The sequence below is a fragment of the Alternaria atra genome (assembly GCF_907166805.1).
Source record: "Alternaria atra isolate CS162 genome assembly, contig: 25, whole genome shotgun sequence".
Classification (NCBI taxonomy): Eukaryota; Fungi; Ascomycota; class Dothideomycetes; order Pleosporales; family Pleosporaceae; genus Alternaria; species Alternaria atra.
The window spans coordinates 5,056,742-5,082,544 of NW_025091323.1; the positions used below are offsets into that span (position 1 = coordinate 5,056,742).

Here is a 25,803-nt window from a genome sequence, read left to right on the forward strand (position 1 = left end):
TCTTTACAAAACAGAAAAGCCATAGCTGATGCACTCTTGCCCCCAGACAAAAAAACTTATACCGGATAAACACATGTAGACGACCGGTCTGTCTCTACATATCACTACGTGCCCCCAGAAGACTCATTTCCGTTGTTCAAAAATCCAAGGTGCAGATGGCATCTCTTTGAGTCGTTCAAGATATAAACAAATCCATCATTTCGCTTCTTCCTTTCTGCGACCACAGCATGTATGGGTAGCACATCAAAAAACTTCGACGGCATGCATACATGACTTTGGAAAGAAGGAGTGGTTCAACAAATACATGACTACCCAATTTCCTCTCATTTTCCAATGCGCGTTGGCCTGTTGACACGTCATTTCGGAAGCAGCGACTGCATGCATATGTGCATTTCTTCTGCAACTATTCGAAGCCCTGATCATACATTTTCTCCATGACTATGTATCTACGACTGGGGACTCATATCTCAAACACGCCACCCATCCCCACTCTAACATCCACGAAATCCGGTCTCCACCCCTTATATTGTACAAGCCCCCTCTTGACCTCCCTAACCCTCTCAAGCCTCCTCTTGGCCTCCTCTTCCTGCGCCTGCCTAAATGCATCTTCATCGATTTCAAACTCATCCAAACTACCCAGACTCTCTTGTCTCGGCTTCGGCTTACTCGCCGCGTCGCTTCGTCGATGCGCGGGGTTCTGGCCGGTGAAAGCTGAGATGCCGGATTGGATGACGTCCTGGAAGGAGGAGTGTGTGCGGTTGGGGAGGGCTTGACGGGATGGCGCTCCAGAGAGGTCGATGTCGTCAAAGCTGTTGGCGCTGTTGTAGGGGTGCGAGGCGTCTGCTTGGTCGTCAATGGGAGGTTGCATATCGCGGCGACGGTCGCGCCATACGCCGCGGCGGAGTTCAAAGTTCTCTTCTTCTAGTTCGCGCACTTTGGCGAGGAGGCGGTCACGCTCTTCGTCTAGGAGCTCTTGCACGCTGGAGTCTTCGATAGAGCCGAGGTCCGCCTTGCGACGACGCTGCTCTGCTTCTCGGAGACGTGCGTTTTCGTTGCTGAGGCCTGTTATGCGGGTTCGTAGTTCTGTTGCTTCTCGCTCAATTTTCTTGTGCTCTTGTATGCGCGTCTGATTCCGGGAGTCGTTGTCGCGATGTAGCTGTGTGAGGGTTTCGATCTTCTTCTCCAGCAACTCAGCGCGTGAGACTGAGTCCGAGGCCTTGCGGTTCGCTGTGCCCAACTCAGCCTCTAGTTGTGCAATGCGCGTCTGCGCAGAGTCACGATCTGAGCCGTCCTTCTCTGCCTGATCCCCAGCCTTGTCTAGGCTCGCCTTGAGATCCTGTAGCTCGGTCTTTGTTGAGCTAGCCTCTTGTTCTGCCTTTTGTACTGCGGATTCCAGGCTCGAAACCTTTGACTGAAGCTCGTTGTTCTTGTTGGTCTGTTCTGACAGCTGCCTGTTGACGTTGGATATTTCCAGCTCGAGTGACTCGATAGTCGCAGACTTTGAAGCGACTTGCGCGTTCAAGTCGTCGATAGATGCGCTCTGACTGGGCGATGCGGTCGATGTACGGCGGATGGACTTGTTGCTTTGCGATTGCGCCTGTGCGAGTTGTCTCTTCAGCGATTCAACTTCGGCTTTCTGCGCTGCATGTCAGTATCCTGTCCCACATCTCAAGTTCTTCCAAGGTGCATACCAGCTTGTCAGCCTCCTTGCCTTTCTCGACCGCGAGTGCAACGTCTCCTCTGCTTTCTCGTAGCTCCTCTAATTCTTCCTCGCCCTTCTTCCGTCTGTTCTGGTTTTCTTCGACCTCGCTTGCCAGTCTTTTGTTCTCCTTCTCGAGCTCCTCAATCTTCTGTGCTTGTTCCCGGTAGACCTCGCTTGTAACCCCTCCTCCCGGCGACAAAGGTCCACCAGCAGCCCCCGAACGGTAGAAAGACTCAGATCGCTGTCGCGACTCAACAGCGACTGAAGGCTTGCGGCCGTGTGATGACTTGGGTACAGCGAGCTCCGACGGCTCGTCATCGTCCTCCTCTGGCGGCGGCGCTGCGCTTGTAGCTTCTACGGGTTCTGGCGCGACTTGTTCGGGCTGGTCTTCGGTAGTTGTCGCTTCAGCAGGGACTTCGGTGGAGGCTTCAGCTTCGGCGGGTGCCTCAGTCTTGTCTTCCTTCTTCTTTCCAGCGCCCGCCTTCTTTGTCTTCTTCTTTAATTGTTCGTACTATTGCACACGTGTTAACTTGTTTTCCATTCCTGGGAGTGATCCCATTGTAACTTCGACAACGAAGGGAAACCATATCCAACTGCAACTGAGCAATGGTAACCGTCTCGGAGAGTAGTAGAACGTGTAGGGAAAGACCTACGCGTTTCTTCGCCGCTGCGATCTTCTCTGCCTTCTCTTTCTCTTCGTCCGCCATGTTGCTTCGCGATCGTGTTTATCGGGTTGAGGGTTCGGAGGTAGCAGTGGAGCCGTTGTATAGCTGTTGCGGGGAGCTCGAGGACTCGGTGATGCCAACTTGCCCGCATTGCGGAAGCGCGCTAACACAGACTCGGACTAGTCACATTTCGATTCACTCGATGTCGACGAACAACCACAGCACTATGTCTCCATGATGAGAACGTGATGCTGTTGTTGGAGAAATCTTGATAGATGAGATCATGTGCTTATAGTAGACTATGCATAGAAGTCTATGGTTACCTGAGTTAAATCTGAAATGGCTTACTGAGATACTTACAATGGATATGCAAGATGGATACAAAGATCTTTGAATTACATAGTCCGACATTTTAAGACCACGAAGAAACTCCATTTTCGAGAGGTCACATTCCATTCCACCCTAGAAATCTGTCATAGTCGAGTGCGTACCAGCTGTCTACCATACCGCCTTTCAGTACTCCTCTCTCCACGATACATCAAACAATCGCAACTCACACACATCACCATCGCCCCTAGCAACGCTCGGCCAAACATCAATCTTGCACAGCCTTATCGACTCCCTTGCTTCCAGCAAGCAAAACGCCCTCCACATGAACTACGTATCCCGCCTCCAGAATCTGAAACACCAGCCTGTCTCGCTTGACTCGTACCTGCATACGTCGCAAGCCGCATCTCTACCTTGACTCAGCTCACTACGTACCATAATGTAGACAAATTAACGATCGTCAGTGCAGCCGTTGGCCCTGCATACCCTGCTGCACGAACGGCTCGACCCAAGATATTAAACGGAAAACGGGCGTGCATAATACCGGTGATACTATAATGAACTCCGATCCTTCTCATACAACGATGATCGCGCGGAGGTTTCAGCATGACGGAGACCACGCAATAGCAGTTGCATGACTAAGGGGGGAGCGGCTGCTTCGGTTCTAAACGGTCAGGTGGGTGACAAAAAAAGTGCGGGATATGCAGGTGCGGCGGCTCGCTCGGGGCAGATAGATGAACCTTCTCACTTTCTCGTCCCGCTGTCACATGGTGTCGATTTGATTAGAAAGATGGGGCCAATGCGCGATAACGGATCCCCACGAGCTGATGGCCAGTTCTCTACTTGGGGTTGGGGAAGACTGATAGCAGATAGTGGTAGACAGGCATGTTGGCGTCAGACACATATTGCAACGGCTCAAGCAAGCGATGGATGAAGCGAGATTTGCCCTGATACAAACGAACGGGCTACTTCGATAGAATTGGTAGAATAGTGAGTCACGGGAGGCACAAGAACATGGCAAGAGAAGATCTGTGTGATTCAGAGTTTGATTGTTTTTCAAGATTGCAGCCATTCGTCCAGCTCAATCCACATTCTACCCTTTCAAAAGCTCAGGGTACAGATTGCTCAACGAGATTTGCCTCCATATTCAAAGCACATGTCCCACCATCCCAGCTTACTACAGCATACGGTGATGTATGTACTGCTTCATAATAACGACTGTCAAGAAAATAGAGAAAAGAGTGCTGTCGTGCCGTGTCTGCCAAAGAGCTGTATCGACGCCTCTGAGAGAGCGTGTAGATGGCATAAACAAGTGTATGCCCTCCCATAGAGTTTAAGTAAAGGAGATAAAAACACGGTCGGTGCATGTGTACCGCCGTAGGAGAAACCAGTCAAAGTAATCCAGATGATGTCCCATTTCCATGCAGAGATGCAAATAACAGGATTCCTAGGTACCCATCCTCCCAGTACTCATAGTAGAAAAGATGTTGTTCAATGAGAGTAAGAAAAAGTCTGGTTCGCGTATGCATCGCAGGTTGGTAATGCGCCATTAAAAATCATCGCTTATAAACTCCGTGGTCATGCGAGAGAAAAGAGGTGATGTTTGTGCTCAATGAAGCACAGCCATAATGTCATATGAACAAAACACAGCTACTTGAAAGCAAACTGCAAGTCGTTGGATTGAGGCAAAGGCCAAATATGTGCAAGTCGTGACAATGATGATGGCACTTCAGGTCTTCGACGGGGAAGAGTCTCTGGTGTGCTGGAAGAACTTCTTCAGTCTGCTTCCAATGTTCTTCTTCTTCTTGTCCTTAGTGGGCTCGCGGTGTTCTGATTGTGGACGCTGCTCGATAGAAAGCTTGCTCCGTTCGCTGAAGGAAGACGAGGAGGTCCCCATCAGCCTTGACAGGCTAGCAATACTGGAGCGCTTGCGACGGCGTGACTCCATCTCACTGGGATCAGAAGACAAAGATGACGTGCGGTCACCGAACCGACGAGGACTAGGAAGCGGAAAAGCATTCTGCATTGCGCTAGTCATCGTCGACCTAGACGAAGTTAGAGACGGAACCTCCGTAGACATGCGAACTTCAGGTCCAGGCTCGCCAAAACGAGGAGAAGGCATCACAGGGTAATCCGTCATCGAGGAAGCCGCGGTGCCTCCACGGCCAGTATCGAACGAGATCTGACTAGATCGGCAATCTGGCGATGAAAACGAAGAGGTGACGGTGTCGGGTGTCATCAGACTCTGCTCACCCAGCGGAAGAGACAAGTTCATGACGGGCTGGTGATGCTTTGGCGAATCTTCGATGGGCTGAGCGGTAACGGTGGAGTCGGAAGAATGTGTGAGCGATGATGTTCGGGGCTCCTCGTGATCTTCGACGACCTCAACAGGCTCTGATGCTTGTGTTTGCTGATGTGTGTTCTTAGTCGACTCAACAGGTGGAACTGCCCGAGGGGACAATGGCTCTGATGATTCAACTTCGTTTTGCTTCGCAGTACGCTTGATGCCGAGGCCGTCGTTGAAGTTCCAGTTGATAGCAGTTCCTACCTGCTTCGCATCTGTCTCAACAACTGATATCTTCGGCTCTTCAGCGTCTGCAACAGCAGGCTCCGCCTTCGCACTCTTTGCTGGAAGAGCAAGAGTTAGACCGTCGTCTTCCGGTTCCTCCTCTTCGAACACGTCAGCCATGGGAGAAGCGTTGGCAATTGCTGACGGTCGGTGCTCAAACGGCACCAATTCGGGCGCACTCTCGGTCCTCCGATGTGAGGGTGCGACACCACCAGCACTGTGCATGGCTCGTCTATGTGCCGAAAAGCCCCGCTGGTGGTTCCGAGGGCTGGTGCCGTTAGGGGTGTTGAAAGGTCCGAGTGCTGCATCAAGGTCGATAACTGGGCTCATAATATCAGAATCGACACGCTTCAGCTCACGTGGCTGCCAAGAGGCATAGTTGGTGTCGATCTTTGGCAAGGGAACAGCATTCTCGCTCGGGGAGACGATAGTGACGGTGGTGTCATCGTCAAAGTTGGGCTCAAAGTCCATCTCCTCGGACTCATCGGAGTCTTCGGAATCCATAACAGCATTTGGTGGTGGTGTGGGGGACCTTGCCTTCCCCTTCTTGCTGTGCTTACCCTTCCTGGTGATGATCGAGTTTGCCCAAGTCTTGACCTTCCTGGGTTTGCGACCGCTTTTGCGCGAAGCTGCTTTCGGCTTCTCAGAGGCTTCTACTGGCTGGTCGTCTTTGGTGGGTGATACGAGTGGTGTGTCGAAAGATTTAGAGAGCGCTGGATCAGAAGCGCTGGTAGGAAGGGTGGGGACCGAGTTATCGCTGCGGCGAGGATCCTTTTGGAAGAGACTCCTTCGCTTAGCCTGGACTTTCGGAATGGGCGCAGTTGGCGATATGGGCGAAATAGCGGACATGGGTCGCTTACGTTCCTGGACCTCGCCATTCAGACGGCTGCCCATGAACTGGTCCAACACTTTTCCGGCTGTGCTTGGTCGGTCCTCGTCTCCAATCGTGTTTAGTGGTGTTGGGCGTCCTGGTCGAACAGGCGCCGGGCTGGTACTACTAACAATGGAGGAAAGGCTGTTTGCGGCTGAGTGCCCTCTGAGGGTAGAGATTTCGGTCTCGGAAGAGATGGTTGAGAGAGGACGGATGGTCTCGATTCTATCGGAGAACGTAACCCGAGCCCTTGACGGTGGTCGCGCATTCGAATCGTCCTCTGCGCTGTTTTCGCGTAGTGATGGTTGCGAGACAGATCTGTTGAACTTGTGGCCGAATGCGAATTGGTTGCCTTCAGAGGGTGTGTTGGGCGCGCTGCCAGTCCGTGGTGGAGCAGGTGGATTCATAATAGAGGTCAGGTCGTGAGAGGAGATGGCACCCGAGCGACGGTGAGCGTGTCCGCGACGGCCTGCTGGAGGACCAGGACGTAGTGTCGAGCTTGGTACGGGAAGAGCATCCTCTCCCTTTGTCGGACTGCTGCTCATCAACGCGGTACCGCCTGGTCGCACATCACCGCCAATGAATTCGCTTCCACCCCTCCTGTGGCCATGTGTCGGCTTTGAGGGAGATACCGGTACAGGTAGCGTTGCTGGCGACTGCGGTGGTGATGATTCGGCGGCTGGCTTGGCTGGTCCTGCAGGATTGAAGGAGAAGTCTGGCAAAGCGTTGATTGATTTCTGTCTGTGGTGCGGCATGGAGCCTCGACGGCCAGTTGGATAGGCTTGCAGCGACATTGGCCGCGAGGTAATCGGTGTGGGTTCTGAGGAGGCAGTATCTGGCCCTCGCATGGGGAAGGAGAATTCCGGGTTGGGGATGAGCTCAATGGGGCCGGCATTGGAGTGTTGTCGACGCTGGTAGAGCGGTGAGCCGATACCAGACTGCGACTGTGTAGCCCGGTGTCGGGGTAAGGCAATTTCGGCCATTGTGAGTTTATTAGCTGCCCTGGCGGACGCAGCGATCTGCGACGATGGGGCTTGACGAGATTAGGGATGGTACCGCCAACGGACGCGCAGCACAATGCTTGGTCTGCGAGCTAGACTGGCTGCGTGTATTCCAGGGACAGCTTGCCGGAACCGGGAGGACAGAGAAGTGGTTGGACGGGTGGTGGTCGAGGTGCTACAGGTGTGAGCACGGCGGGCGTGAGACGAAACAAGCGCTGTCGAGGTACAAGAGCTGACGCGATTACTATGGAACAGAACAGTCAGCACGCGCAAAAGCAGATTGCAGGACGGTCCGAGAGGTTGTGCGAGGCAGTTGGTGTGCGTACAATATAGGTCGAGGTAGTGCTGGGCGCGGGATGGCAAGTCGGTAGGCTGCCGTGGGCGTAGTCGGAGTGAGTGAAGCCAGTACACCCACGATTAAGGAATGACAGGAGAAATGAGCGGACAGATGCCTAGAGTCGCCTCAATTAGTGTGAGTAACGACAATGGGCTCCAGAATGGGGTTCGACAGGGCGCGACGGGGACGACGGCGAGGTGGTGACGGTGAATTGGCGGAGGTAGGTGAGAGACGAGCACCAGGGCAACAGTCGCTTTTGTCAGTCGTTCCTTCCCAGGCAGGCTCCACGCTAGCACGGGCCACCACACCGCGCAGGGATCCCCGGTTCGTGGCTTTACCCATGCTAATCGCTGTCTCCCTCGTAATTTCACGCCTGATCCACACGATGCCAGGACGCGCTGCCAGGTACCAGCGATGGACGGTACCTACGCAATTGCTTTTTTACACATGGCACAATGCCATCGCACCAAGTTTTACGGCACTGCCCAGATGGAGTGATGCAAACAGAGCCGTTGACCTCTCATGGTTGCAGCTGTCTACCGCCTCACATGGCGAGACTCCGGATGGCAAGCCAACCCACTCCAACTCTCTGCACAACCATGATGTAGCAATGCCCCTCGGCTAGCCAATGCCTGCCGATAGTCAACTAACGTCGGCCGATGCCTGCTTAGTCCCGTGTAGTTTGGCAGTTCCCACTCAGTTCCAAGTATCCAACACTACATGCACAGCGTCACATCCCTAGCAACAGCAAGATACAATTTCTTTAAAAGTGTGCGTAACAACTACTTGTCATTGCGTGGCATCTCCGTGAATGCGGCTCTGTTGTTGCCATTGCTGCCGTCGCTGCCGTGAAGAATCTGCTCGCTGCAGGCATCGCTCAAGTTATCAATCCTTACGCGCTGCAAGACCCCTCGCCATTGAGGCGGTTGCACGCGATATGCATCTTCTTCGCTCTGCTTGTCCATCTTCTCCCAGCGCGTCTTGGCTACATGCCGCCAGCCGACCCCTCTCCATTAACAGGATGCGTTCCCGCGACCAACCATCGGGCAGCGCGGCTAACAATCAAATCGCCGCCATGCTGCTCCCGCTGCATGTACCGTTACTGGCACTACCTGCCCACGCGTCAGTCTCTTGCTATCCGAACCTCCCGACAAGTTCACGCATCCTCGGCCTCGAGACATGAAGGATGAGCACTGAATGTTTCACAGCACCCGTTCGAGGTGGGGCTGCGCATCCCGGCACATGTATGGCCAAGCGTGGATTTGATATGCAATTCGGACCAATTGACTAAACTACACCCGTTTGATCCCAGCTATGCAGGGGCAACGACGCCCTCGCTATTCCCCTTTGGAACCATCACGGAAGCTCGTCCTCGCCACCATAAATAGGATATGATAGACGAAATGCGGAGAAGCGGGATGGCAGAGGCAAACTGCAAGGGCTGTTCGCCATCTGACGTCCATATCTTGCTGATGAGGAAGGTCGAGCGCAAGAGAATCGGACAATCCTCTTCCACGATACTGATTTGGTCAAGAGGCAAACCATAAACCGGGACCAGGCCTTGCTGCAGGACGACCGACAGTCCTCTTCGAGTATGAGAAGATAACAGGGCAGATAGACACTTAGTCCTACTACAACCATGCGGTGCACACGACTTTCGTTCCATCACTGATGGGGCCGGCATCTGTCCTCCGGGAGCGCATCAAGTTCAAAACCATGCCTGTCTCAAACCGCCACGACAGGTCCTACAGACTGGCATTTGTACCACATGGCCCTGAGTCTCACTCGTCCCGGTCGCCTTCAGATGAGACTTTTGTAATGCTCCATTGCATTCGGGTCAGGGCAATTACAGTCAATATATCCCTGCATGCGCGACGCATTGCTGCCCCATACGACGCAATCACACTGCAACTTTTTGCGCCTTCTAGTAAACGTTCCGTTTGCGCACTGCACGTGGAGACGACAACGTATTGCTTCGCACGCTCAAAGGTTTGTGCGATCTGGACATGCTCGGCCTTTTCATTGAAGCTCCTTCCTCATTGCATCGCTTCCGATCAAGCAAATGCGCCGATTCATTTCGTGATATCCTCCGACGTCATTAACATGGAGTACCATGTCTCCCGCTGTCTGCATCATCTCGAATGATCTCCAGGGTCCATCTCTCATCGGCGCAATGCGCCGAGCTACGTCCCGCAATTGAAAAAACTCGACTTTATTTTTCTTGATCCACTACTTCCTCCCGTTTGTAGACAGAAAATATTGTTTGCCAAGTCCTCCGAGATTGAGTGTGTTTACGAGGATATGATGATAGCAATCTTGAAACTAGTCCGAGAACTACCAACCATCGCGCCGCTAGGTACTAACAACCCGATCTGTGGAGCGCAGTACACGCAACGGCTGCCCTTGTGACGTCCATCTCAACGCTGGTCCAGCGCCGTCAAACTTTCGATCGATCTTGTTTTTCGATCGAGACTAGCGGTGTGAGAAAAAGAACTCGTACCACAGAGTCTATATGCTCATCGTGGGGTACAGAACCCGACAACACCATCTTACAGCCCGGGACCGCAACTTTACTTTTTCCCAAGAACTTTACTCGCAGTCGTTTGGTATTATTCTGGGACTTTGCATTTGCGCAAGCACGAACACTGTATACGAGCTTCGTCCTTGCACAGCCACAATGCTGCTCCACATGCTGCAAACGTCTCCGTGCCAGCCCATTGGTTTCCAAGCGCCAAACCACCTGCGTCCAAATCTTCCGCTGGCGCCCGCCAACGCGTCGTTACTTATCAGTGTCAGTAGCATCGTCAACAACGGTTTCTATGACGCGCAGCTACCAAACTTGGTTCAGGGGCAGTGTCGCGCTGTCCGATGTGGAATGGAATGAGTGACGGGTGTCACTTCACCCGGGCATGGAATTTTTTCTAGGATTCTCCGGTTCTTGGAAGTATTGTCTACGCTGGCCAGGTTGCGAGGCGTACGGTGACCCAAAATTGCGAATTTCGTTTCAAGTCTGTTTTGATCCTCAGGAAGGACGAAATTGGCAATCTCCGGCTTGCATTTTGTCCCCCTTGCCAAATGGGGACTGCGCAATGAGCATTGTTGGCACTACAGCCAATGACAGGCCCGCAGCCACGACTGCGCCTCCCCTGCTTGAATACCACCTGACGGCCTCACAGACAAACTTCATACCCGAGCGATGCGAGCACTATTTCTTTCTTCTGAGCAATCGTCATAGTGACTTCAAGGACAGTCACTGGCTTGACGTGGCCTGGACAACAAGGCAATGAGTACGTCTGGGAGATTGCGTTGCTAGGTGGGCCGGGTAATTTGCTCGCTGTACGCGAATGCGCTCACCCAGCGACGTGTACACAGCGAAGGAGCGCCACCTGGATCCGCAGAGCCGCACAACACGAGATGCTTTCAGCCAACCACTCGCATTCCCAACGGAAGAGAGTTCTTCATGCTGTAAACCACTCAGCTGATTGTCTAAGGCGACTCCAAATGTCGTTCGTTGCCTCCCGCTCGCTTCCGACTGTTCGCTGGTGCAAAGTCTAGGCCGCCATCTTCCCCAGACGAACCAGATGCTCCAACCCCACACCCAACTATCACATCTGAAACCATCGCCTGTGTGCCGGCAGTTCCAGATGCAGAGAAAAGCATGGCTCGATATCTTCAGACCACTACTTGTCAGACGGCGAGCGGATCTCAACGATCGCTACCAAAAGGTCTGGACAATGTCAGCATGCGCGCTGTTTCCTTGAGCTTTACTCGCCTACCAAGAGCCGTGGCCAGATCTCGATGCAGCTCATCTCTCAACTTCAGTTACTACCAAAATGCTCAACTGCCCCTCTTTCGCTAACGGATACTGCAAAGAGCTGATCTAGAGAGCTGTCACGGCTGGCTAAGCACCGCCGGACGCAGCGCCATCTCGCGATAACATTCGCAGCCCTCCACCCCCGCAACGGAGTGCCCGTCGCCTCTTGATCTATCGTCACCCAGACGCCACATCAGGTGAGCACATGCCTGCACACGGTTAGGAAGGGAACACTCAGCACTGCATGTTAGTACTGCTGAGCAGCTCACACCACACGCCTCTTTCAGGATGGGTCTGCGATAAGCTGGTTGTTGAACTTGACTATACAAGCGAATGAATCTTGTCACCTAAAAATTATACAAGGGCACAGCAAGCTACCGGGATCCGCACGATCAGTCAGCACCACGTTTCGTACTACTCTTGTCCGAAGTCAATCTTGCTTCACAACGCTCTTCTGCAGGCTGACGAGCTGCAGGAATGCATGCTGATCTCACGTGCCACGTGTACGATGAAGGATCTCATCATGCACATCAGACGTAAGGGCTGTCTACTCGAATAAGCTGATAGGCTGGCGTTGAAAGTCGTTCTGTACAAACATGTCGACATTGTCGATACTGCAGCTCGCTTTAGTGCATGCAAGACACGATCCTTTTTCTTCTATGGAGGGTTGGTCAGAGCCTTCATTGGATCCTTTGGCCCCTTGCATCAACTACGCTCAGACGGAAACCAATGGTGACCAGGCTCGTCAATTGTCGCCTGGACACTAAGGAACCGCACACTGCTCAAGCGCTCCCGGATACCGAAGCGGGTCACAGCGGTTGAGGTCGGGCTACAAGAGACTTTTGCTACGAGTGAGAGGCTTCGTTCGTCTGCATGTGAAAAGCCAGCGTCAACACGTGTTTGCGGCATGGACACGACGGATCTTGAACTTGGTACAGCGATACCAATCCACTTTACCAGCTAACAGCAATCACACTTCAAATCGTCTGTAAGCATGTTATGCTTCATTCGGTTTCATCACGGCGATATTGCCTAGTGGGTGTACTGCACTTGAACATAACTGGCAGGCCTTCTTGTTGCCGTAGCGCTGGGATTGGACTCGCTTGCCATTTTTCATCGGTCCAAAGAAGCAGACATGCGGCACGGCAGACCTAGTCTCTATCGATAAGGCGAACTCGTGGTTATACTTCCTGATCGGTGAATATTGAAGTCCACGGGACCTGTTCCTGGGACCGGGCGTTCCGCCACCAACTTCGAGTTCGTCGCTGAGCTTAGAGACGATGGGTATCTGCATGGGATGAGCTGCTCCACATTTCCAACGCCTAGCTGTCAACCTTGGAGGCGCTAACGCATCTCGACATACATTCACCAAACTGGCAATGACACTAGGGCGTGCTTCCATATGCGGACAGATCAAGAATCAAATCGCGCACTTGAGAGAATGGCGCCTTGTCACCATCCACCATGAGTTCGTTTGAGCGGATATGCACTGATCCAATGTACTACTGAGACTCACTACCAAGCGAGAACACCAAGTTCTTCAAAACCAAAGCTGTAAACTGGTAAAGAGCAGTTCAGCTCTTATCACATGCATACATCAAAGCGTCTACTGATTGGACCAACTACTCTTTCCGGGCCTCGACACCTGCGCGATTAAGAAAAGAGACTCCATCACTTGGATGTCGCTTGGGTGAACGGCTTCCTTCCCAAGCGCTTGCTTCCGCTAGGTCCGCGCGTCTACTCAACACATCCTGTTCCCGGCTGCCGTCGAAATGGGACTAAAGACGATGGGATTTCCTAGATTGTGATAGTCTATCGTGACGACTTGGCGGCTGGTGGTACACGCGTCACTGTCGTCGATGTGGCCTGACATTGCGCCGATGACAAGAATGGCGTCTCTAAACAATTAGAGGATAATTCCTGTGTGGTGTCATTGAGTTCCTTGACTAAGCGACTCTACAGTGATGGATACTTGACAGAACTGCAATGTGAAAAGTTTAGGTCTTGTGTACAACTAGGCCACTAACACTCCAGCTGGCAAAACTACCAGTCAAGCTGTTTCTATAGGACTGGACTGATGTACGCATAATTTTTTTTGGGAATACTCTCCATCCATCATCTCACAAGTCTCGAGAACTCGAGACCGATAGACCAATAGATCAGAAGATACATTCTAGATACAAGCTCACACTTTCCTCGAACTTCATATGGTCATGAAATTCGCACACCCCACACGTTTCTTGAATCTTCCCCTTTGACCGTAGTTTTCGCTCAGTCCTCATCCATTCTCCTCCGGTTACATTTCACTCTTCATCTACTACTCATCCTCTCCCGATCTGATTGCTAAATCCTACTGCGGCTTACCACATCCTTGACAAACTATCAATCACTCCCCCTTTGTCGCCCAAATTATCTTGCAACCACATTCCTTACATGGTCCTTTGGTAGCGGTCATCACGTTTCCGTTCTTGTCTTTTTCTCCTTCGTCCACGTGGTGGATGCCCGTGTCGGTTTGGATGTAGGCGGAGTAAGTAGGAGTAGATGCGCCACTGCTGTATGCGGTTGGTGGTTGCAGCGAAGGTGTTGAAGTAGAAGTGAGAGTAGACGTGGAGGTAACAACAGTGGGTTTATCTGAGGTTTTGGCACCGAAGTCTAGAGTTGAGAAGAATGTTGCGGAGGGGTTAGGTTGGCTTTGGGTGGACATGATGCTTTCGAATGTTGATGGTGCGACATGGAGATTGTAAGTTCCTGCAGTGTGTTGGGTCCAAACAAGGCTTGATTGGAAATATGGAACAGTGAATGCATAGTACTATCGTTTGGAGACCAAGTTACGTTGGATGTGCGCACTGCTTTCACTTGAGTAACCTGACGGATTCTACAGAGATGACAACCTTTTCCCTGCGAAGCTGGCAGAAAGAAGACAGGACAATGCAAGGCACAAAGTAAGTAAGGACTAGATACCATCGCAACAACGACTCAGCTTATACACCCCTCCAAGTGATATATTGAACCAGAGCAAAGTTAGATGGCTGCGAAGCCAGCATGCTGATGAATACACAGATTATGATTGAGCGTGTTCTTCGTTACACGTTACACGTATACTCTTACGAATCCTCTAGAGTATCAGAAACCCGACTAGCATACACCATAATCTGCCTACAACATTCCTTCCTATTGGATCAAAAACGATTTGCAACGCGATACATGGCCCTATTATCTCATTCCTTCGTTCATTGCGTACTCTCAATTAGGGAACCGACATTCGTAACACTCGACACTAGATTCAGATGAGGTAGGTAGAGGGAGAGGAGTGTCACAGTGCCAGCAGTGGCCGGAAGATGTAGTGTCGTTTTCGCTGTCGATGTCAGAGTCTTCGTCATCAGAGACGTAAGGGATGAGGAGGTCGGTCTCAGGGTCCTCGCTCTGCTCCTTCTGACATGATACGTTTTGTTTGGTATTGGCTCCTCGTGTGTTTGGAGGTTCGGATTTGGTGGACATTAGAGGGAGGAATGAGTTAGCGCGTGTGTAAGACGGGTGTGATGTGGAAGGCTAACTGATTTGGAGATGGAAATGGCGAGAGTCAGAAAGGTTTATGTAGGTGTGATTCGTGATGGACTTGTGTCTTCACACTGAGAAGTATTACGTCTTCACGTATGCTGCCAACCACGTATACATTAATGATTTGCGCAACAAGTTAGTCTGCCCAAATAAGACTTCGTCGTGGCACTACGCGCTATCACCCTGAGTTGGGGACAACCTGTGTCGGTCACCAGAATATGAGAAGTGAATGTACGTTTGGGGTACTCATTTTCGATGACTGAAGTTGCTGCCTCAATCCATTTCCCCAACGCAGTAAAGTGCACGGTGAATAGGCTGATTTATACATAGCACGGAATCTCCAAATCCCTCCTCTTCCATATCCAATCCCACTGCGAAGGCCTCCACCAAACATTGCTCACGCAGAACACAAAACAACTAGGACACTTAAGAAACACCTGAAGGCCTCCAAAGACTCTGGTATCAAATCCGAACGAATCACTATGACCAACTTCACCGAACTCACGGATGAGAAGAGTAAGACCGGAGCAAGCACACCACCCCAACTACCACCTCAACATGTCGGGATTGACAACATCGACGTCCTTCAGCCAATATGCAAGAGATGTGACAACCAGTTGCTAGCAGCGAATCTTGGGAAGGGCGGAGCGTCTTTGAAATGTAAGGGGTGCGGCATATTGAGCGTATCTGAACATTACATGCGTGTCACACAGAAGAAGATGTGAGGAGATAGCAGTCAGTGTGTGATTAGCAACACACGAGGAGTTAGTTGGTGAATAAACCCCAATAAATGTACACATGAAATGTGGTGGCTGGAGAGATCTAAGTCTTATATTCGACATGTATGATTGTCTTTTCGTCGTGAGAACCGCATCTTCATAAGTCTTTTGATCCTGGAACGGCGAAGTAACCCATAAAGATGTCCGTAGTTCCCTACTGGGCTGTTGCCTTCGTTCAGTCATTAATCACCCAATGCGGAACCCCATTCCAATTTCCCATTTCAATTTCCTCCAGCTCTCTGCCCATGGGTGATTTTCGGAGTTCATCTCGCATTCTAGATATTGTCGTTTCATCAAGGCTGGAACCCCATTCTGCCTTCCCGACTTCTTGCCTCCTTCTCGTCTTCTCTTCGGTGAAGTCTGCTACAATATCCTGAGGCAAATCCATTTTTTGATTGACCATGGACTCTACCACTTCGAACCAGTACCCTCTAGCAATGCGTCGTCCCGCGTCTTCATCTTCTTTTTCCATTTGAAGTAGGTCCACATAACCATGTACGAGTTCGTTCCTGGTAATAGATTTGGAACCTCCAAGATGATCATATATGTCTGGTAGATGACGGTCAAGAAGCGCCCAAAAAGTATTATAGCCGCCAAATTGATCGAAGTAAGGGTCGCTTAGGCAAGGCAACGCTAGTTCACTGTAGTCTCGGAAGGTAATGCCTCGTGTGTTATGTCTCGGGCACACCTGGTCCATGAGGAGAGTCATCTCTTCGACCAGACGTGAAGGAGTAGAAAGTCGAATAACGCAGCGGCATAACAAGTATCGATGAACGATATTATGTATGGGCTCCCATTTCATCGTGAGCCTATGGCAGACCAAATCGATACGTGGCAAAATTTCGCCATCATGTCTTTGAAAGAAATGACTAATTTTAGCGGATGCGTCCGAGGTGTGAGATTGGCTCTGCACTTTTGGGCGTCGTGACGCAACTTGGTAGTCGCGGTAAGAGTCTTGGTTGAAGATTACAGTATCGTTCGGTTCGAAAGGGAGATAATCAGGCTCTACCCAACGGACTGCGAGCTTACAAGAATGACTGGAGACGAATGTTAGTAATCAATCATAATTTGAAAGCAGAGGAGTTCCCACCAGTACTTGAAAGGAGATGTGGGAGTATTGTTGCGCCTAGGTTTGAAGCAACGCATGCATCGATTGCGAGGTGGACCTTGCCAGGCGCCCATAATGAAAGAGAGCTTGACAGCTCGATCGCGTTTTATAATATGTGACCAATTCTCGCGAGAAACCTCATGCCTTTCGTTCCATTCCCAGAGCACAATGTGACCTTGCTGAACTTGTGGCAGTCCAGGAAGCTTTTTTGATTCATATTTGATCATTAGAAGGGCATAGAAAGCCTGAACATGTTAACTTTGAGTTTCACGCACTGGGCATATTTGTATCAAGCCAAGGCCTTGACAAAAGAGGAGAATTTACCTCTGGAGTCGTGCAGAGTTCCACTGGTAGGAAATATTCCGCGCCTAGTCCATCATCAACCTTGAGCTGACGTTCCGGCGCACCAGTTTCCCATGTAAATCCAAGCTCCTTAGGTCTATTCCTCATCTGATAGAATACTTTCTCCAAGCAATTCACCTTCTGCCTGTAAAAAGGTCTGTCGATCTCCTCCCGGAGCCGTTCGAATGCCTTTCGCTGTCCTTCGCCGTATATCAGCGGCATAGGAGTGTCGAAGATTCCCAGTAAAGCATATGCTGCGTCTTCTTCGCGCTTCGTTTGTCGTTTGGCTGCCCACGACATGCGTTCGTCAACACTGAAAAGAGACAAAGGTCTTCCTCTAAGGGCTGTGGTGGCAATTCCAGTTATCTCAGAGATGATTGGCTCTAGTAATCGCTTATCACCAAGCTGCCGTCCCTCTCTAGAGAAGAACTCAACTGATGTTGGGGCGATAAGTTCTTGGAGCGTCCAACCACGAGTAAACCATTTGCTTCTCTTGAATTTTGGCTCCCATATCTGGGAGAATTCGTCATCCCTAACGGAACTGTCGACTGATACATCAGATAAGTATACATAGCATCTAGCGGCACCCCGATACCAGCGAAACATGGAGTTGATAGCTTCTGAAAGCTCTGCGCTACTTGATTTGTTGATGCAACAGGTGTCCACCCAGAAGAATTGGAGGTTGTCATGCTTAGCTCGATTTGCACAGAAGTCAAGCTTGCGATAACCAGCCTTGCTCTTGCCAGTACCTTTCTTCAAGTCTTTGAATGTAACTTCTTCGTCATCTGCTCCCCAGGTATGCGAAAGAATCGCATATTGTGGGAGATCTTTGCCACTGAATCCGACAAGGCTGAGTGCGCCGTCATTCTTGAGCTGGAGAAGGCGCATGAGGTGAGAACCGTTAGCGAGTTCTAGCTGAAGTCCTTGGAATAAAAGTAAACAAGAAGTGTACAGGTTGTGTAGTCAAAGAAGTGTAATTGTGCGTATGCAAGGACTCTCACACTGTGAGTTCTGGGATGGATGGAGGGACAGGCAGAAGCGACGAGGCTGAGGTTCAGCGATCGGACATCACGTGGTAGGACAAGTACTCTTATGTTAACTCTTAAGTGAAATTTCCCACTCGAAAGCGACACCAATAGCAGTTAATCGCCTGAACTGCGGAAGACGTAGCTCATTTGGCTTTACCTAATACGTAGGGTGGGAATGCTAAGACTGCGCTTTACGAACAGTATTGAATCGTGTTGCAGCTACTATTGGGGTGAAGCCGGGTTCGCTATCGACTGTACACATGATATACGGTGACTAGAGAGATCCAAGTCTCGTGTTCGATTTATATGATTGTGTTTCGTCGTGAGAACGCATCTTCATGAGTCCCGCAGTTCAGCAACGGCGAAGTAGCCTTTACTTTCTACAACACCCCTATCTTTGACGACGGCGGTGTATTTGACTACCCATTGCGGCTCTACATCGCCCTTGAGCCCGTCTTCATTTCCGTTTCCTGCCAACACACCCGAACCGTCTTCCCCCGATCCAAGTATTTGCCGTAGTGTCCCGCGCGGTAAGATGTTGGTGCAATCGTTATGTGTCAGCAGCTCGATTTGCTGTTGCTTCGCATACAGTATCAATGGTTTGGGTACAACACAGCAGTCCCTGACGTTGATCTGATTCACACTTGGTTTTATCTTTGTTTGTTCCAGAAACTTGGTCAAGCGCGCGACGCCGAATTCCGCAATTCCGAGTTTTGACACGAGGCCTTCTGCGTGAAGTTTCTCGAGCGAGCGCCATGTTATTACCATGGTTTCTATGTCTTCTGGTGGTGCGCCGGCATCGTCACAGTCGCCCGTAGTGTTCTCGGAGGTCGATTGTGTTGCGGATGGAGGCGAGGGCGGGTCGTCGTCATCAAGATCAGAATCCTCATCGTCGGCGTCGAAGGACACTCCTGGGAAGCTCACGATGAGGAGGTCTATGGATGATGTTCCCAATTCTTTCAGCACTAGTTCTATCGCTTCTCGTGTTTGTGCGCAGCGTCGGTCTGTGGGTATGTTGGGGAGGTAGAATAGTTTGACTGTGATGTCGTAGGATTCTCGGGGTTCAGTAAGAGGTGAGGGCGTGTGCGTGGGAATATACAGGGCGGAGTCGGTCTTGGTGGTCCATGTTGTGTAGTTGGTTTTTGAGGGTGGTGGAGAAGTTTGGTGGGCGGCGAAGTTTGCGCGGAGGGAGGAGGTAAGTTCGGTGTTTGATTTCTCGAAAAAGGGTCGTCTTATTACGGAAGGACCACCGGACATGGTATTCCTGGGTTGTTAGGTAGGGTCTTGGGTGGTTTGAGGAAAACATACGAGGTAGACAGTACGAGCTTCATGACGACGATTGGTTGGATCAAATGGCTGAAAGACTACGTAAGATAGAAGACTTCTGACCAAGGTCTGTTGTATGTATCCTAGGTGGTGACTCTTCGGGGTTATTCGAGTCGCGAGATAAAGAGACAGTGAACGTTTGTCAGCGGGTGGGTCGTCCGAGGAAAGCAGGCGCGTCGGGTTTACAGTAGCGTAGACAGTCTAGATCGCAAAGTCGGAGAGAACACAAAGGCAGAATTAGAGCTACTTGCGCATAAAGCCCGTTTGGTATCTACAAATTTGGATGGTGATAGCGGGGAGTATGAGGGCGCATTGACGTCTCAAAGTCGCGGGGCTGGCCTGTGACCGCCGATCGCCGAACTTAACATCTTTCCCCAGTGCACCAGGCACGACGCTACTGGCATCTTCTCCTCACACGACACCATGACGATCAAGTAAGAGCGCTGTAATAACACTGCCTATAGTTGAACGTCTTCACTAACAGCACTAGATACCTCATCTTGCTGTCCCGGCAGGGTAAAGTGGTTGGTCCCTCACCCTAGAATCCAAAGTCCCTTGCTGAAGCTCGTAGCGTCTGGCCAAGTGGTTCACAACACTCGCCCCCAAAGACAAGGCCAAGATTGTCAAAGACGTCTCGCAACTCGTCCTCGCCCGCCGCACGCGCATGTGCAACTTTCTAGAGTACAAAGGTCAGTGGGTCTGGCAGGGGTAATAGCTTCGCTAGCTCACACATTCTCCTAGACACCAAGATTGTATATCGCCGATACGCTTCGCTCTTCTTCATCGCCGGCTGCGACTCGACTGACAATGAGCTCATCACGCTCGAAATCGTCCACCGCTACGTCGAGCAGATGGACAAGTACTACGGCAACGTCTGCGAGCTTGACATCATCTTCAACTTCCAAAAGGCTTACTTCATCCTTGACGAGTTACTGCTTGCGGGTGAGATGCAAGAGAGCAGCAAGAAGAACGTGTTACGGTGTATAGGACAGCAAGACAGCCTCGAAGATATGGAGGTGAGTGAAGTGTGATGACTTTCGGGTCCGCTTCGCCGCACACCCATAGCACCAGCTGGCTGACGCGCCGTGTCGTCAGGCTGAGGACGATATCGTTACCAAGATTATGTAAAACGTGTACCGAACGCACTATTACACACATCATCTTCTGGTCCTCTGTCACCGACCGTCCCAAGACCCTTCACTGACCGCGCCTGATGGCTTCCAGGATGCGGATGACTTCAAAGGCCGACTTAAAGAGGGCGGCATTTTATGAGACCCGATCCGGTATCCGAATACCAACATACATTGTACGGCGTCATTGGAGTATGGAGGGTAGGCGCTCAGGTTGGCACTACGGCAAACAGTCGTCCGTTGCGACACGGTTCATACGGTTCATACGGTTCATGCTAAAGATCTTCTCAAGGGCAGGCGTCAGAGCAAAACGATATCACACGGCGCAGGGAGTCGGATCATCTGGAGAACGCACTACCTGCCATCCTGCCATGTAGAGCGGATGGCGGTAGCTGTACTCTATCTACTACAATTCAAACACCTCGGACTGGCGGGCTTGCTCGACACAGCTAGGTTTGACACAAGCGGTTCATGGGCTCGAACGTGATTACACATCATGATATCGAGACTTCACCCTTGATAGACTTGATCACTCTCTGTTGTTTTCTTTTTCCTTATGCTGGCTTACTTACCTCATCCATCTAGCTACAGGTCTCCACACCCGCCTAGGCATTGCGCACCTGCACTCCGTGACAGCAATTGGTTCGGATCAGCGTTTGATCCTTCATCCAGAACCTTGACATGCATACATCAAATGATACGTTGCCGAATTCATCTGGATTCATTGCCAGGCAGCTCCCTGTCCTCCTTCATGTGCTCGAACAACGTCAGATGACATGCCCTGCGTACCAAACATACTCAACAGCTAACATCAGCGCTTAACACCAGTCGCCTGTCGCCAGCTGCCCATTCGCTCTTATCGGCAGCTGTTGTTGGTTGAGGGCTTGATTTCGCATCGACCAATCAGGAAGGATGACCCGACACACATGCCGCTGTTAGCTCGGCGACACCGCCAAGCTGACCTTCTCCGCAATCGCGACCACGTCGTAAGAGCGACACCGACATCTCACACCACATCTACGCCAAAGCCATACATATGTCCACTGCCTGCTAGACGACTGTCTGGCCGAACAACAGTACCCTCTCCTCTCTGCAGCCAGCCTAGAGTCGTGTTTACTCGTTGTATCGGTTCGCGCAGGCTACCCCCTCCCGACCAACCCATCACCCACGCAGCAGCTACAGTGCGCTGAACTGTTACATCATCTCACACATTTCGGATCATACGCGACATAACTTCTAGAAAGTACTCATCAGAAAGGAGCCCATATCAAGCGCAATGAAGGTACGTAGTCGATGCGATAAGGCTGGAGTGATGACGCAGCTAACCCGGTGGGACCGCAGTACCTCGATTTGTGCGCCCTCCACGAGGTCAACCTCGCCCTCAACTTCGATACCCAAGACACATCAATTATTGGTGGATGCGATCTATGGACCATAAAAGCAGCGGGAAGTGACAAGAAGTTATACAAGCGCATCGAGAGGACGCTCGAGGAGCGACACAAGGACCTGCTATCAGCGGTTGCGGGGCTCTCTGAGCAGTCTGCCGCTCAGTTCGCAGACCAGCTCGACATCTCCAGGGACACACCATTCGGCACCTTCAGTGAAGCCGCGAACCGCCATACCTTTGCATATCTCATTGCCACACTCAACGCAACCCACATCGATTACGATTTCGCCAACACACTGAACCCCGATGAGTTCCGTCGCGAGACCATACAAAGCTTTATGCATAAGATTGATACGACGATGTATTATCTCCGCCCCCAAGTCTACTCTGCAGGACTACCAGCAGGCGCAGTCACACCGCTTGGCTCGCCGATTTGGAGTCCGCGGAGTTGGGACCTCCTTGACAGCGAGATGGAGATGTCAAACTGCGAATACTATGCGTGGGAGCCGTCGGATGACCCATTTGCTGATGATGGTGCTATTTGGAGTCACCACTTTTTCCTCTACAACAAGGAGCGCAAACGCGTTGCATACTTCTACCTCCGCGGGGTGTCTGCTCTGTCGAACTCGCCCAGTGTGGCTATGTCGCTCATGTCAAAGTTCAAAGCATCGAAATTCGAGTCAAGCGCCAACGCAGGTAGTAGGAAGCGCGCTGAATACTGGCTCGGAGATCGTGCTAGGAAGGGACTCGAGGCATACGGAGACAGTGACGAGCTCGACAACATGGTCATCGATCACCCCGGCGATGTCGTCGACGCAGAACAACAGCGGTATCTACCAGCCAGGGAGATGAGCATGGATGCTGAGTACTACGAGAGTGACGATGACAGCGATGTTGAGTCACTAGTCGACCGGGAGAGGGCTGTGAGTAAGATACGGTCGATGAGCGAGTGTGCCATGGAGAGGATGGAGGTTTGAGCTCCCTCCATCTTCGTTGGCCGCCACCTCGAACCAGGTGGGTTGATGGCACTCAACATGCCAGGTGACTCGCAACGAGGCAATTTTCCTACGTGTTTTGCATGCGGCATTCAAGGCGTTCTGTGGAGTTTACTGTTTGTTTACAGTTGTCTGGCATCTCTTCACCGGCTCGTGAGAAGACGACCATGACTGACACAAGGCGTTACGGTCGGTGGGAGCGACGCGTGATAACGTCCTTGTTGCATATCGTCTGAGTCTTGAGATACCCCTGTTTGTATTCTTTACTGTTCAACTGTTCTAGTCTGCTACTGTTTGCGTATTTGATCGAAGAATTGGGTGATGGATCACTATGAACGACGGGATGAAAGGATCATTTGACGAAGGTGTGTACATGATGTCGCAATTCTAATAGTAACTACTATGTTTATCAATTATATGTGCAATACTCCGCAAGTCTATTTTGCTCTCTAAATCAAGTAATATGAGGAAAATACTGCAGCCAGTTAGGGACAACAAAAACCGACGCCTCCAGATACATCAAGTTGATGAAGCTTTCCGCAATCAAGTATACTCTTGCTACCACATATACCACGCCTACAGCTGGCAGAAGAAACATTAAAAGGGATGTCAACAGAAAGCGGCCAAGAGACATGTCGTACTCGCGCTCGATCTTCCACGAGCGAAAGATGAAGATGACACATACACCAATAGGGCCAGAGGCAGCCAGTGATATAGCAGATATCTTCCAGAGATACTCTTCAATTTTGGTCTTGAAGATTGTATGCCAGGCAGCCAAATGGACGCCGCCGTATAAGAAACCGGCAATTGCTAGCGTGGCGACGATGATAACGCCTGAGAGAGTCTCGATTCTGGGTATGTCGCCTACACGGTCGACGAGCATGCGTTCATTGCAGTCTGCGAGGTACTCTTTCGGACTACGAGCGTCGGTAGACTCATCATCGTAAGTGACGAGGGACCAACCGTATTTGGTCAAACCCTTGCTAGCTAGCAGCCAACAGTATTGATCCGTTTCGCTGAGGACTAATTTGTGAATATACGTCCTTCGCAACGAAGGCTTCCGTTTGACTGCTTGGGGAGTATCGTCGTGTTTGGCACAAGGTCCCAAGTATTGGAAACAACCGAATGTGCGATGTGATATTGGTTCAACCATGATGCTTCCGGGCGGCAACGGACCAGGAGTATACTCCTGGCCGTGCGGGTGCTTATAATAAGCATCCATCCAAGAGGAGGTTGCTTTTTGCTTCGGTTTGCGCGCGACATCGGCCTCACGTTCTGGGCACTGGAGAGTAACCTCTTCTGAAGAGATATCTGGCAGTGGGGACTGGGACCAATCTGGGACCAACCTAAGGCAAGGATGAGAGCGTCGCGACTTTCGGGAAGAACGAGAGTACGAACAAAGAGCCATAAAACCTGCGAGCTCCATCATGTTTTCTGCATTAATAAGTGTGGGGCTTTCGACGTCGAGAGGTTTCTTCCACCACAACATGAATATAAGCAGCGCGCATATGCAGTGTGCCAGTGTGTTCAGCTCGAGAAGAGAGAAACCTGTGTCGGCATACCATCTTGCACAGCACTGAGCGCAGAACCATATAGCTTGGCAGCATACGATTGTCTTTGCAATGTTGCTGGCTTTACTCTTGTCTTGGATTTCCTCCAAAGACAAATCTGGGAGTAGATCCGGTTCGTGTTGTAGCAGACGTTTGAAGCCGTCTAGGTTCAAGATCATTCGATTGCGGTTATGACTGAGAAATTTCTGTTGGCATTTACGTGTGTCGATCGCGAATCCACCCATGAGGGCATAGAAGGAATGCGTTCTCGTCCAGGGATGTCTTTGACGCTGCTTATTAGGTGCATCGAGTTGTTGAAATCTTCAAAGATTAGTAGCTGGCGACAATAATCCCCTGACAAAAATTTGAGACTTACTGTTCACTCTCGCTTGTGCCCTTTTCCTCAACTTCGAGTTTCTTCCTCCACGTCAAGGTGGAGATACTCCAGAATGACGGTTCTTTCTGGCCGTAGACCTCCCTGACGTACCCGCCAAGTGCGGAAGCTTCTCTATACTGACAAAAGGCAGCTAATGCCACCTGTTCTCTCCGTTAAATTTGTGGACTACATTTGCTGGATATAGGAGAATGAAAACATACCAGTTCCGGCGCGAGCATTGCGGTGAACAGCCACGCCACCTTGCGCCATGTTGCTTCGGAAGCCTTTCGGTACTTTGGAATATTCAGGTGGACTGCTGTCCATACACATAGGGTCAAGGTGATCAGGCATGAGGTGAGAATACTTGATGTGCCTCGCACGTATGGCTCGGCCTTCCAGCTGTAGAACGTCGCATTAGCAGGAGGCGTGTACATTGTGACCAAAAGGACATATTAGATTGATGTGGCTCTTCAGACCTTGCATGGCTGAGGTTGGGGTCTTTGAATTTAAGAGACGGGAGGAAGGCGACCATGCTGAAGTTGAAAACACTGGGCTTCGCGCTTCGAGAACACAGCCTCAGCCACATGAGCCTCAAGACTGAATGATTGGCCCCAACGGCGAAAAGAAGACGCTTACGCTATGTGTCATCGTCTCCGTGTGCGCCTACGAGGTGGGCTGTTGAAGAAAGTAGAATTGAGCCGCAGTGCGTTACATTGCCAACGTGACACTCTTGCGTCCAGGCTAATGGATTGTCGAATCCCGTGGGCTTTGTCGACAGGCTGTGACGCGATACTAAGGCTTCTTCGTCAACGTGCCTCGAGCATACAAGAGAACAATGATTCGTAAACATACGAAGGAGAATGAAACGTATATTGAACGTAAGACGGCATTCGGAATTGATGAATGTTATGTCACGTTAATGTGACCGGTCTACCTCT

At 51.0% G+C, this 25,803-nt stretch overlaps 6 protein-coding genes across 6 annotated transcripts; 1 reads left to right on the forward strand and 5 right to left on the reverse strand.

The window, feature by feature from the left end:
• Nucleotides 1-460: 460 nt before the first annotated feature.
• On the reverse strand, nucleotides 461-2,409 carry ALTATR162_LOCUS6743 (uncharacterized protein; the record flags this gene model as incomplete). The annotated part of the gene is made up of 3 exons (XM_043314365.1): nucleotides 461-1,636; nucleotides 1,692-2,213; nucleotides 2,287-2,409. The coding sequence occupies 3 exons, from the start codon at nucleotides 2,407-2,409 to the stop codon at nucleotides 461-463; spliced, it is 1,821 nt and encodes a 606-aa protein (XP_043170300.1).
• A 2,014-nt stretch (nucleotides 2,410-4,423) lies between these two features.
• Nucleotides 4,424-7,117, reverse strand: ALTATR162_LOCUS6744 (uncharacterized protein; the record flags this gene model as incomplete). Its single annotated transcript, XM_043314366.1, has 1 exon — nucleotides 4,424-7,117. One exon carries the CDS (start codon nucleotides 7,115-7,117, stop codon nucleotides 4,424-4,426), a length of 2,694 nt encoding a protein of 897 aa, XP_043170301.1.
• A 4,035-nt stretch (nucleotides 7,118-11,152) lies between these two features.
• ALTATR162_LOCUS6745 (uncharacterized protein) lies at nucleotides 11,153-16,805 on the reverse strand (the record flags this gene model as incomplete). Its single annotated transcript, XM_043314367.1, has 4 exons — nucleotides 11,153-11,199; nucleotides 11,249-11,283; nucleotides 16,553-16,660; nucleotides 16,714-16,805. The coding sequence occupies 4 exons, from the start codon at nucleotides 16,803-16,805 to the stop codon at nucleotides 11,153-11,155; spliced, it is 282 nt and encodes a 93-aa protein (XP_043170302.1).
• A 1,632-nt stretch (nucleotides 16,806-18,437) lies between these two features.
• On the reverse strand, nucleotides 18,438-19,358 carry ALTATR162_LOCUS6746 (uncharacterized protein; the record flags this gene model as incomplete). Its single annotated transcript, XM_043314368.1, has 1 exon — nucleotides 18,438-19,358. The coding sequence occupies one exon, from the start codon at nucleotides 19,356-19,358 to the stop codon at nucleotides 18,438-18,440; it is 921 nt and encodes a 306-aa protein (XP_043170303.1).
• Nucleotides 19,359-19,850: 492 nt separating this feature from the next.
• Nucleotides 19,851-22,921, forward strand: ALTATR162_LOCUS6747 (uncharacterized protein; the record flags this gene model as incomplete). Its single annotated transcript, XM_043314369.1, has 5 exons — nucleotides 19,851-19,861; nucleotides 19,918-19,951; nucleotides 19,999-20,116; nucleotides 20,169-20,443; nucleotides 21,899-22,921. 5 exons carry the CDS (start codon nucleotides 19,851-19,853, stop codon nucleotides 22,919-22,921), a joined length of 1,461 nt encoding a protein of 486 aa, XP_043170304.1.
• A 472-nt stretch (nucleotides 22,922-23,393) lies between these two features.
• ALTATR162_LOCUS6748 (uncharacterized protein) lies at nucleotides 23,394-25,299 on the reverse strand (the record flags this gene model as incomplete). The annotated part of the gene is made up of 3 exons (XM_043314370.1): nucleotides 23,394-24,810; nucleotides 24,866-25,026; nucleotides 25,087-25,299. 3 exons carry the CDS (start codon nucleotides 25,297-25,299, stop codon nucleotides 23,394-23,396), a joined length of 1,791 nt encoding a protein of 596 aa, XP_043170305.1.
• Between the last annotated feature and the right edge of the window lie 504 nt (nucleotides 25,300-25,803).